General features: G+C 44.5%; 1 protein-coding gene across 1 annotated transcript; it reads left to right on the top strand.

The window, feature by feature from the left end:
• Positions 1-3,329: 3,329 nt before the first annotated feature.
• Positions 3,330-4,452, top strand: LOC107222744 (protein atonal-like). The gene has a single exon (XM_015662242.2). The coding sequence runs from the start codon at positions 3,702-3,704 to the stop codon at positions 4,410-4,412; it is 711 nt and encodes a 236-aa protein (XP_015517728.2). The 5' UTR covers positions 3,330-3,701; the 3' UTR covers positions 4,413-4,452.
• Positions 4,453-12,148: the final 7,696 nt, after the last annotated feature.

Genomic DNA, 12,148 nt, shown 5'->3' with positions numbered 1-12,148 from the left:
AAGATTTCCGTGTGCCATGGTGGTTTCGGTCTGAACGAAGTGGGCCGGATCAGAGCTGCGGGTTATAATTGCCGGTTTCGTATACGGGAATCCTGTATCCTTCTATGGGCGAAACTTAACTGATGGACCTAATAAATTCGTAAGTCGAGCGAGGCTTAATCATCCTAATCTGTACGCGTTGCGGAAAAAGAGTTTAGTTATCCGTTTCGTCCTCTGTGTTTCGGACTCTCTTCTCCCAGGAGCACTGCTTCTTCCTCGATCCCCTGATCTGATTGATCTAAACCCAGACTACTTTACGCGAGTTTTTGGGTTTTGAGAAGGACGAGGCGATCGCGAAACCCAAGACGAGGCGTGGGAGAGAGACAAAGATATTCGGGAATGACAGAGATCGGGTTCCCTGGTGCAGGAGGAGGAGGAGGAGGAGGGACCACCGTATAAGCGTAGCGTCGCGACATTTCAACGGGGAGAACCTCAGCCCTTATACCTGTGCCTGTTTTCGCTAATTGAGCGAGTAAGGATGTAACTGGACCTTGGTTCTGCCCAGGTATTTGCACCCTTTTTGCAGATGTAGTCAATTCAGTTGCATTGTCTGGAGCCGCACGGAGAGTGAACCTCCTCTATTATATTTCCGAAGGACAGAGGATTAAACCAGGTTAATCCGTTGCTCGTAGCCGGAGTGTATTTTTTTTTTCCTCTCGCTTCAAATAACCTTCTGTATCTCAAAGTGTATTTCAACGCAGATCTATTATTTTCCTCCCTTTGTTACAGCCGGGTGTTTACTAGCCTTCCTCTACGGCGTATACGCAGGTATAGGTATAAATTTGCCTGCGCTCGGGCTCTTTTTTCCTTCTATTAGGCTCTTCTGGACCAATTACCCGCGGACTCCATTAGGGACCGAAAGAAGGGTCTCCGGGTATAACAATTTGCGGAGAAGTCTGGATATACACGTGCCCGCGAGATCGTGCATAGAATCGCGGGAAATACGCCAAGCTATGGCCAGCTAGCGGCCGAAACACGCGGGCAAAGTCGATAAGTACATAAATGCAGCGCGGCGGAGCGCATGCCGTAAATTTGAAGCCTTTCAGGAGCTCGTTAGCAGAAATTGGAATTCGCACGTGCCGCGGAACGCAAATTGAATACCATACACCATGGAATTTTAGTATTTTTCGAAATCAAAGAGACCGGTGTCACGGAAAAATAAAAATATATATATATATATGTATATATATACATACATGTGTAAGATATAATGCCACTGTAGGTAAAGATGTGGGCAGAAATGCCCTCGGAGATTGATCTAAATCACAATAGACCTAATAAGATGCCTACGGGAAGAGCGGCGAACTCGGGCCTCTCGTCATTTCGCGGTGAGATGTGCATTGTGTTGTAGCTATTATTTTATACCACAAAGGACCGACGAGCAAGCTCGCATGACGGAATTTTCAAGAATTTCTCTTGATCTTTGGCGTCGCGTATATGCTAATGACAGATGGCTGTCCACTATTTTCTTACGCCTCTGGGATCATTCTGATTTCACCTACAGATCTTAATTCGTAATTTACTAACCGTCCCGCAAGTACGGCCTCACAATAGCTCGTCTCCAAACACACTGACGAAAATATTTTCACGTAGATAATTTAGGGTGAAACAGAAATTTCACAAAATTCGCCGTCTCCCCCAAAGTCATACCAAACGACTGTTTACACAAAAGATTCCGGAATGATTAACTCCGTGCGGTTCCATCGGTTGGCGTAAATTTCTCTTTCTCGGGAACATCAAACCTACTTCGATGGTAAGTACGGAACTGAAAAATTACAGTGGATCGAGCAGTCTAACATCGGGAACCATCTGTTCCAGTAGCGAAATTTGACAATGAATCATATTTGCACATTCATTACAAGACCAGAGAATCTACTTATGACAGGCATACTTCTTGTCGCATTGTCCTCGGATGAATTCGTCCACCTCTCTATATTTTCGTTATAAAAAACAAGCAAAACACACCTGCAAGGACATTTGAAATACGCAACCGTGAGAAAAATCTCTAAATTCAAACCGGTCACGGATCACAATGTATGGAGGTAACATCGTGAATCTGCTATAAAAATTCCTGTTTTTTAAATCAATATTTCGAGGGTCGAGTTGGGGTCGGGTTTTGAAGAGTTTTTAATATTTTTATAGGTGTGTGATTCGAAATGCATACCTCAAAAGCGTCTACATATATCTATAACCACGCCTCGCACAGTTGTCTACGTCAAAGCGGTGTTCGCGGAAATAATGAATCGCAGGATGTTATCAGGCGATGACGCATCGGGTCCGTCCAAGTCGCAGTATGAAAAAGAAAAGAATAAAAACATAGAGAGTAACGCTTGCGACTTGTTTCAAAAATGGAGTTTCATGTGAAGTATACCTACGATTCGAATTCTTTCATCCCGCAAGGTCCGAGAGACAGTCAACTCGATTTTTTCTCGGCTGACTGCAGGTTAAAATAGACCCACATCCATACAGCCACATAATACACACCTTCGCAGTAATTCTCAAGTGTTATTCCGCGCCTCGTTCTTCTCTCTAATAACGCATCGCGATTGACCCGAGAGGATACCTGCGACCGCGTCGTGTAAGCACTTGGAAGACGAGGTTCAAACACGTGCTGCGCACCTATGACTTTAGGTATGCGTATACGAAAGGTTATCGAACAAATGTTCAAGCTAGTATCCTCCGACAGTTGATCCCATCACGGTGAATGGCCTGCAAAAATAAAGTTGTTCGGCACTTGATCAGAAAAAAATGAGAACATCTACGGACGATGATTCAGGATTTCAAAACTCACCTTGGTGGTTGTTCGTTTTGTCGGCACTGGAAGTCACTCGTCCAAGCTGATCATTGCTCCGCAGTTTCGGTCACAAGATCCCTTCGAAATCTGAATGTAGTCAGCTGGTCCTTTATTTTTCACACTGTGAAACTGAAAATCAATCATACGCGTACGAATGAACATATGAATTTTGATGCGAATCGCACAAGGTGGACAGGGGTGCCCGTCGATTGATGTAAGGGTAAAAAACAAGGCACCCTGAACAGGTAGCGGAGTCTCGGGCCTTGAATGAGCTCCTCGATGTACCTGCCGACACTTTCACCTACGATCGACTTCCTCGCGCAAGTGCACAGAGCAGGGGGGGACATAGATGCCATGGGTGTATGGATAGAAATGGGCGTTATAGGGTGGCCGTAGTGCCTGCAGTGAAGATCAAGGCGCGAGAGGATCGAGGCGCCAGACCACCTGTTGCATTACCTCTGGGCGTCCCCAAACTCGACGGAACACGAAGTGGGGAAAATCCTGGCATCCGATTGGTCCTGCGGCACGTGCTGCGTAAGGGTGCCTCGTCCTGGGATCGCATAAATCCTGGCGAGACTCCCGAGGCCGCTCAGAATCCCTTCGTTAGTCGAGCTGCGGTGTTGAGTATAGTAGTAGTCGGTACCTTGTCGTCGTAAAAACTGGAGCATAAGCTCGATCTTGTTCCACCGTACCTAAGTCAGCCAGAATAAAGCTCGCGAGATATTTGTCTCATGTCCTTAAAGCCAGTGCGCGGAGTTGACGTTTGGATCTGATAATATATCGTACAAAGGACACTTCAACTACATAAAGACCAATAAGTATACAATCGTAAACAATAAAGTCGTGGAGATAAGTGCGAGTGGTTGTCATGGAATTGCAAGAAATGTTCCGATACGGATACCTCTTCCCACCCCAGGAAGACGTCCTTGCGACTTACCTCGAGCTTCCAAGCTACACGTACATCAAGGAGAAGAACGGATTGCCACCGGTGAGCACCCTCGGCGCATTATCGACGTCTCAGTGTCTCGCCTACGACCACAACAGCGACGGTTGGCACACACCGAGTCCAGCGGCGAGTCTGAGGTCCATAAGCCCGGCCACGACATCGGTATCCTCGGAATCGGAGACGTGCGCCTCGCAGCAGGACAAGAAGTACAAGACGTTGTTGGTTCCGGCTAAAAATCCTACGACCATGACGAACGATCTGCTCGAGAGATCCGTGGCGAGAATTGAAACGGATAAGATGTCGTCCTCGAGGCAGAGCGTCGTGAGCACCAGCAGTGGCGGTCTTTCGGACAGGATGGACCTCGAGGAGAGCGACGCCGAGGACAGCGACATGGAACAAGAGTCCTGCAGCGAGCCTGCAAGGAGAGGAAAGGACGTTAGCACGACGGTTGTTCGGAAGAGAAGACTCGCGGCGAATGCCAGGGAGCGACGCCGGATGCAGAACCTCAACAAGGCCTTCGACAGACTTCGCACCTATCTTCCGTCTCTCGGAAATGACAGGCAACTCTCCAAGTACGAGACCCTGCAGATGGCCCAATCGTACATAACTGCGCTCTACGACTTGCTTCAATAGCACGATTCGCGCGAGTTTGTTGTTGTTCTTGTTGTTGGTTTCCCCGTTTTTCATTTTTTTTTTTTCTTTTTTGATCACGCGTACGTTCGACGTACGTTTATATTATACGCAGTACGTAGTGCCAGTATATACAAATTCTTATTTTAAGACTCCTGTGATACGCTAAAAACTGCACCTGACAATTATTCAGCCATTAGTATTTTACGTACATTATTGTATATGTACGTAATTTGCTTAGAGTGTAAGCAAGATAAAATGAAAAAGAGACACGCGGAATTTGAAATTAATGATAACGCACTGAAAATCGATATATGGATATATATATATATGTATGTATATTTTTTATATAAGCCATTTATGTAAATAGAATACCTAATCTGTAAAGTATAATATAGGCCGGTCCAGACCAGCGGTGTAAATATTGTATCATATCGTTTTTGCGTATACGCAGATTATTTTGGTAACGTAGTTTATAAGGAAAAATCTCAAGCGTTTATGTATAACATACTATTATGATTGAGTAAAATACGAAATAAGCGACCTAGGCTAGATGTATATTTATATAACGTGACGAAAGTAACTTTCAACATTCCGTACGAGACTGAGAGAAATAAAACATATAATTAAAAGGCAAAGGTGAAATTCGTCTCTTTACAATCCCGTCGTACGATGATACATTTATCCCAGAAAAATTTCAAACATCGTACAATCTCCGTCGCAATTTAAATTTTCCTCGCAGAGCGAAAATTGGAGGAGCTGTCGTAATTCCTTGTCTCGGAAATGAGAAAAAAAAGGACCCGAGGAGAATTCTGGATACCTGGAGTTCTCCATTGTTGGAGCGGATCTTTTGACCGAGAGGACTGTAATTAGGCCTTCCTACCACAGAGGTAATATTCCACTTCCGACTTTTGCCAATCGAGAATTATAAGAGGACACGGAGGACTCTTAATTCTGGATAATCAATTACCGGAACAATCCACGCAGTGATAAAGTGGTACTCCAATATTGCGCGGGGATAGGGTATATTTCCAGCGTAGCTCGCCGGCCGTTTGAGTTAAGAAGGAAGGATATTTGAAAGACAAGCAGCAACATCGGTGGTCCCGTTGTCACCCGAAACCCGGTGAGACACATTGGTGCCAGGTTTCATCGCAATTTGAGAGCCTCTACAAGTCTCCCGCACCCCGTTTCGCCCCGCGGGTTATAACCCGCCCTGAAATCCCCCTGGCAGTGAGTATTTTTCGAGTATAGGAAACGCGCCTCGTACACGCGGCCCGGCGGGAGAAGCAGTATTTATCGAAAGTTAAGTAACACCCAGCGTGCAGGTCAGATATTATAATTAAGAACTCTGCTGCCCGCTTCCTGTCGAGGTGCTACAGGTTCCCCGTGTAGAGAGGACCCTCCAGTCCTTACCGCAAGCGAACCGGCCCTTCCTCAAGTTCGTCGTCGAAGACCTTGCGGCACCGCACGTCGATTCGTCCCACCATTTGACACAAATTCGAGACGACTGCCAACCGAGATCGCCGGAGTCCGGATCCTCTTGACCGCACGAACCTTTACAAATTTTGACACGTGACTAAACGAGCCGGAAAAACTTCCTCGGATGTGTTATTTTCTATCATCGTAGCCGCGTGTCTTATAGAGTCCTGTAAGAGTTCCCACTTCCAGCATGGAAACCATAGACCACCTCCCGCGGCAGCTTTCGTTGACATTTCTCTTTTTCCTTCGTACGCCTGTATCATTTCCGTTTTCACAACTATCCTTACGCGTAAAAGGTTTTCGAATGCTTTACCGACCCCCAGGAAATTGCCGTATTTTAAGAAACAAGTTTACGCAGGGCACCGAAAACTTTGAATTTTTCATCGACAGGTTTGACGTTTTTTGAATTCTAGTCAGTTTTATATCCAAGCCCGAACATTGAGTCATTTTCCTGAGAATATTTAATCTTCTCTTCAATCGTATCAGAGAATTTCTTTTTCTCTTTTCTCAAAACCCGTATATCGTACAATTGATTTTCATTCTGTACAGACAATGAAAATTAAGCTGTAAATTATTTACCATTTTGTTAAAAAATCTCCCAAATTTTTGCAGTAGTAAAATTTGTCCAAATTCGAGTCAAAATCTCGACGTTGTATGTGAAAGATAATTCGTTGGAAACATCTATGACCGTGAGAGATAATCTGGGTAGTGGAAAAATGATCCTTTTAAGGAGTAAAATATCTTCCCGGGAGAAGAGAGACGCTTATACATACGTATAGTATGTATAACGCGTGGAGAATCGTTACTTCGAGAGCAAAGTAACAGGAGGTTTAATACGGCGGTGCAGGGTGCGAAACATTTACGATTCGTCGTGAAACTGCACGCATCTTTACGAGTTCCGTGCAGTATCTAATTGAATGGAACTTGTAAGAGCGGAAGGAAGAGTCTCTGAGCGTAGCGCGGCGCATGAGAGCTGCAGCGATTTGCAGATTTACACGTGAATATGCAACGCGCTGATGCCGAGGATTAGGAGAGAAATTAAGCTTTACTACTCTCTAATTCAACCTTGCGCAATAAAGGAAACCTTCGTCGTTACAATGTCCGAGTCTTGCCCACCCGGCTCCGGCTATAATCTAGATTCTAGAGCTGGAAAACACGCAGCGGCGATTTCTTCGGGAAAAATTTCTCAACCAAGCAATTCCGTTCCGAGAATCAACTATATGACTTTGAAAATGCGCGTGGAACGAAGTCGTGCAAATTTTCAGAGTAAAGCTCGGGGCGAAGTTGGTTAGTTCTATCCAGAACTTGGACAAGCGCGAGTTGACCGTTGTTTAAAATTTAACCCTGCAAGTAGAAATGTGTCAAGTTCTCCTAGAACGCGGTAAAGGTCAAATACGGAAGAATTAGTGCGTGGTTATAAATGTTGGTGAAAAAATTCCTCCGAAACTGAGCACAAAATTAATCCAACACGGGTTTGTCGAATTCAACCGAAGTACAAAATAACGTCTAATGCGTGGAAATTGGATAAAAAATAAAGTGGGAACCAGTAGCACAGATAATATTGGATAAAATTATTTAGCGGGCAATTGAAATCGGCGATAATTCGTTCATCTGGCGCCACGTATCGCGAGCACGATAGTTGCCGCAAGGAGTGAACTTCACCTCGAGGAGTTATTAGTAAATTTACGAGTAAAGTTACGGCCCGAGAAATCGCTGAGATACACGTTCACGCTGCGTCGCAAAGTGGTTCAAGCTTTACCCGTAATGCGTTATTCGTGAACCGAATAATAGTTATAGTCGAGTTTCTAAGCTCGTCCGACACTTCTGCAGCACATACTTCAACTCCAAGTTCTCGGTTCTTTACCTTTCCTTACCGCCCTTTTTTGTACATTTGCTTCTAGGTTATTACCGTTTTACTATCTCATCCGCAGGCTCAACATCCGTGCCGCGCATAAGGTCGAGTGAAATTCACTACTCAGACATTATTCCATGTCTGGTTTAAGGTATGCAAGTATGTACCTATTTCGCCACGCGTGAATAGGTTCCGAAACTGTATTATAGATGTTCACACTACAGACGCACATCTCCTCAAATTATACCAATTTCCTCGTTCGCGGAGAGATTTTTTCATTTTTTTTTTTTTTTTTTTTCCTCCACCACAATTCCCGAATAAGACTATGGGCGTTCTCTCTCAAGTCTTCGTTCACAAATCGTTTTACCGGTACTCGGAGTGACTTTAACGTCTTGACCCTTGAACCCGAATGACCTCCATCGGTCACCACGCGATGTACTAACCCTGATCCGCACCGCGATTTCTCACAGACGGTTAATTCTCACAATGTGATTTCTCAAGGATTCCTCCATCGCGTCGTAAAGTCGATTTTGGCATACTCCTGTGCCCTGATATTCTTTTTCTTTCATCCAGAGTTCATAATACGAAATAAGTGACGAGAAAGGAGCTAAATATTGAAAAAGCAACTATATTATCGCGTGTAAACGATGGTCTTTTACTTCGTTTTTTCAAAGGCTTGATCCGGCGCATTCAATACTCCAGGTACCTAAGTTTTGCCGTGGTTAATGAGATGCGAATAAGTTCAACCGCCGGTCCAAGAACCCACTCAGGTAAGGCGAGCAGGATGGGTCGGCTATTACCTTAGACAAGGGTACAAAAAAAGTCGGTCCGAGATGTTGGGAAGATGCACTCAGCGAGAGCCTTCAACCGGCCAATCCTTTCCCCGATTTTCCACTTTTTTCTCTCAAAAAGACTCGCGGTATAACCGAGCATCGCATCGTCGGAATTGCAGCTTCCGCGATTGAGAGCGCAGTGAATAATCTCGTCTCGATTTTGCAAATAGTGAAAGACCCGCTCCGCGTGAGAGTAAATAATTGTAAACGAACGTGGAAGATCCCGGGCGTCGAGTGACTTGCGAGCTTTTTAAAATGGGCCGAAAACGGCGCGTCGGGATACCTGAAGCCATAAGCAGGCAGCTTTTAATCACCGATAATTATAAAGCGCGAGCAGAAAACCCTAATCCGTCTGATCCACTTAATAGCAGAGGCTTCGACGAGGACGGCGATGATCGGCCGGTTATTTCTAAGCGTGCCTATTGATATTTTGACGAGGTAAGCGCTGCTTCGTCCTCCTCCCATCTCTCAGAGGCATTAACTCGGTCCTATCATCGCGCGAAGGAAGGAAACCTGGGAATTTTATTCCGCGCAACGGCTAGGCATTATACCTGTATGAATCTGTCAGACGCGTACGTCACTGCCCTAATTGACGAAGACATCGTGTGTAGGCGTATAACACACTAGATAAACAACGGAAGCAGTCACCCTGCACCCGAATTGAATCCATCGACAATTAGACCGAGCCAGCCACTGTAATATGCGATATACTCACCGGAAACTCCGACGCAGCTGCCAATTCGAAGCCTCCGTCGATCGGCACCATCACTAAACTAACGTCACCGACGTCAAACTGTTCACGGTCAATATTCGACTGAAGAAACGAGCGACTGTCCGAAGGTTCGACTCTGCCGAATCAAAACAAACGGGGCGGGTTGAATTTCCGAGTTTCAAGCGTTCCGAGCGCGCTAAATTTTGAATATTTCGTGCTGATACTTGAAGTAAAGGAATCAAACTTTGACGACGCATCAAAGTTTCGAATGGTCCGAAACCCAAAGCTCAAAATTCCGAAAGTGCAGAGTGCCGAAAGGACGTAACTCCGACAAGTCAAAGTTCCGAAAATGCGAAAACGAAAAAATTTAAAAGTCTGTAACATCGAAATTTCGAGTGATCGATGATTACCAGTTTTGTAAATTTCCGACTTGGTGAAATGGCATCACTTTGATCCTTCTTTGTTTCGGATTTTTGGTTTTTCTGATTTTTCACACCCACTCGTTGAGTAAACTACGCCGTGTGAGTTTATTTTAATTTTATTTTGAATGTAGCGAACTTCAGTTACACACGACAAGCTCTGCGTTTCGGTGAAACTTGAAGAGTAACCATTCCTGAACCCTTGCACACTTCTTTACGTGTGTGTGTGTGTGATTTTTTCTTTCTTTTTTTTTTTTTTTGAAATACCCGGTCGGAACTCACACGAAGCTTTGATGCACTCGACGACGGCAACACACAGAGATTGGACAATGAATCGAGGCGGGATGCGCCGACGGGGGTCCCTGTCCTCCCGTGGGATCTGCAGGATTTCGAGCGAAATACGAACCACGCATCGGGAGTCCCGCGGACAGCCGAGGAAGAGGAAACGGTTCGCAACGTGATTCGGGATGATAGTGACGGGCGTGCGTGAATTCGGTTCGCAAGATTTTGAAAAGCGCCACGCAGCAGGAAGCTAATTCCTCTTAACCGGTTCCAATTTGACGATACATATATCACCGCTCACTCCCCAAATCGAAATAATTTCTCTTCCACCTGGCCGCGCGTTATTCCCTCGATTTTACGGGGATTCCAATGAAAACTCGTGTTCCCTTTATCTTCCCGTATTCGTTTCTTCTTGCCTGGTATTTTATGCGAGTGAATTTGGCAAGGCGTGCAAATTTTTTTTTTACGCACATTTTATTTCTTACGGATCGCGTAGCTCGCGCGGACGTGTCTGAATTTTTTTCTTCTTTCTCTCCGAAAACCGTCCAACAAACTACGTCATATTTTTGCTCCGGCTTTTCGGAAGATGATCGTTTCGCCGATAAGCAGCGCGGTGAAAATTCCGAATCTTGATAACCCTAAAGAGATATAATCGGATTACCTGTTCTTCGGCAACCGTTCTCCCCCCGTCCTGACGGCTTTTAACCACGATCTGAGATAAAGCGAGGAACCCGCTGAGCGCGCGATCTTTGATTTCCATTCACTTAATTGGTACAGATTTAAATCACCTGCAAGAAGACCAAGAACGTAGTTACACTCGAAACCGCGAGACTCATTTCGAGTTGAAGAGAATATTTTCTCTCGCGACGAGCATTAGGACGAGATAAACAATATCATTCAATTCGCAGGTTCGCATTAAGCCCTTTGGAATGGAATTGCGAAAAGCTATAAGTTGCAAATTGTACAATTGATCAAATACGCAACAAGCACAAAATTTTACCGACGACATTTGCACTCGGAGATGGAAGAAATTCCTTACAGCAGATTGATGGAAAACTTTGAGTTGGATGAAAAACAAAAAAAAAAAAAAATAGGAAAAAAGAAAACAACCACGGAAATGCAAATGGCGTTCAATAAACTGCCGCCTTTACGAGGGTTTAGAATCCAGATCCGCTGTTCGTTAAGTACGTAGTCATCACCCTTCAAAACAAACCGCGGGAGGTGGCTTGGCAAAGCAGCCATTATGTCACAAACGGGCATCCACGCATATATTTATACTTGTATTCCGGCATCTCAGATATTACTCAAGTGTATAAAATACGTTTCCTATCTGCTTTAGGGGACGGATTCTTACAAGGAGAAGGAAAAACTGTGGGTGGTTGGTTACCGGTAGCTGCGTGCGTGGCTTTACCCTTCAGGACACACCGCAGGGGGCTGTTGCTCCCTGCATTCCCGTCTATTCGTGACACGTAATGTTTCAACCGGTGGTTCGGTTGTTCCTCGAATGTATTCGAACTATTTACGAAAATACAGGTGAAGATTGATCGTGAAAAAAAAATAAGTCAATTTTTCAAATCGATAATTACGATCGTACGGCACATCCAGAAGAGTGTTTAATTATCTAAATAATTTACAGATCCGATTTTCATGTACATTTTTCTTTTCGGAATTTGAAACATTTTTCTTACACAACGAATTGTGATAAAGAATAGAAATTAATTACTCGTTGCCGAAATATATTCTAATTAATTCGTACTCCAAGAATTCATTTTTCGGCTTCTGACGATAAAGATTAACGCGTCTATTTTTCACTAACTTACTTCTGATACTGCGGATTCAGGCGCTTAATTTATTTTTCGACAGTACAACAGTCGTGCGTACAGTAATTAAATATCTGATTAGACAGTTTATTATTTATTCGATCAGGAGCGGAATCAAGGTAAATATACCGCGATGCGATGGAACGAAAAGCAGTTGATTGGACCCTAGAAGCAAGACTTGCAAAACGAAACAACGTACGATATAAAAAAAATTTCAACTCGTTCGATACATTATCGTCTAGGAAGATGAGTTTGTACCATATCCCGTCCTCTCGAAGGTTCTTCCATCGTCTCCCCTTCTTCCCCGCACCTTCGTGAAAAGTCTGGATCGTTGGTAGGTAT

Source organism: Neodiprion lecontei, chromosome 1 (genome assembly GCF_021901455.1).
Source record: "Neodiprion lecontei isolate iyNeoLeco1 chromosome 1, iyNeoLeco1.1, whole genome shotgun sequence".
Lineage (NCBI taxonomy): Eukaryota > Metazoa > Arthropoda > Insecta > Hymenoptera > Diprionidae > Neodiprion > Neodiprion lecontei.
Note: the sequence above shows the minus strand (reverse complement) of the source record. Positions and strands in the feature narration are given on the sequence as shown.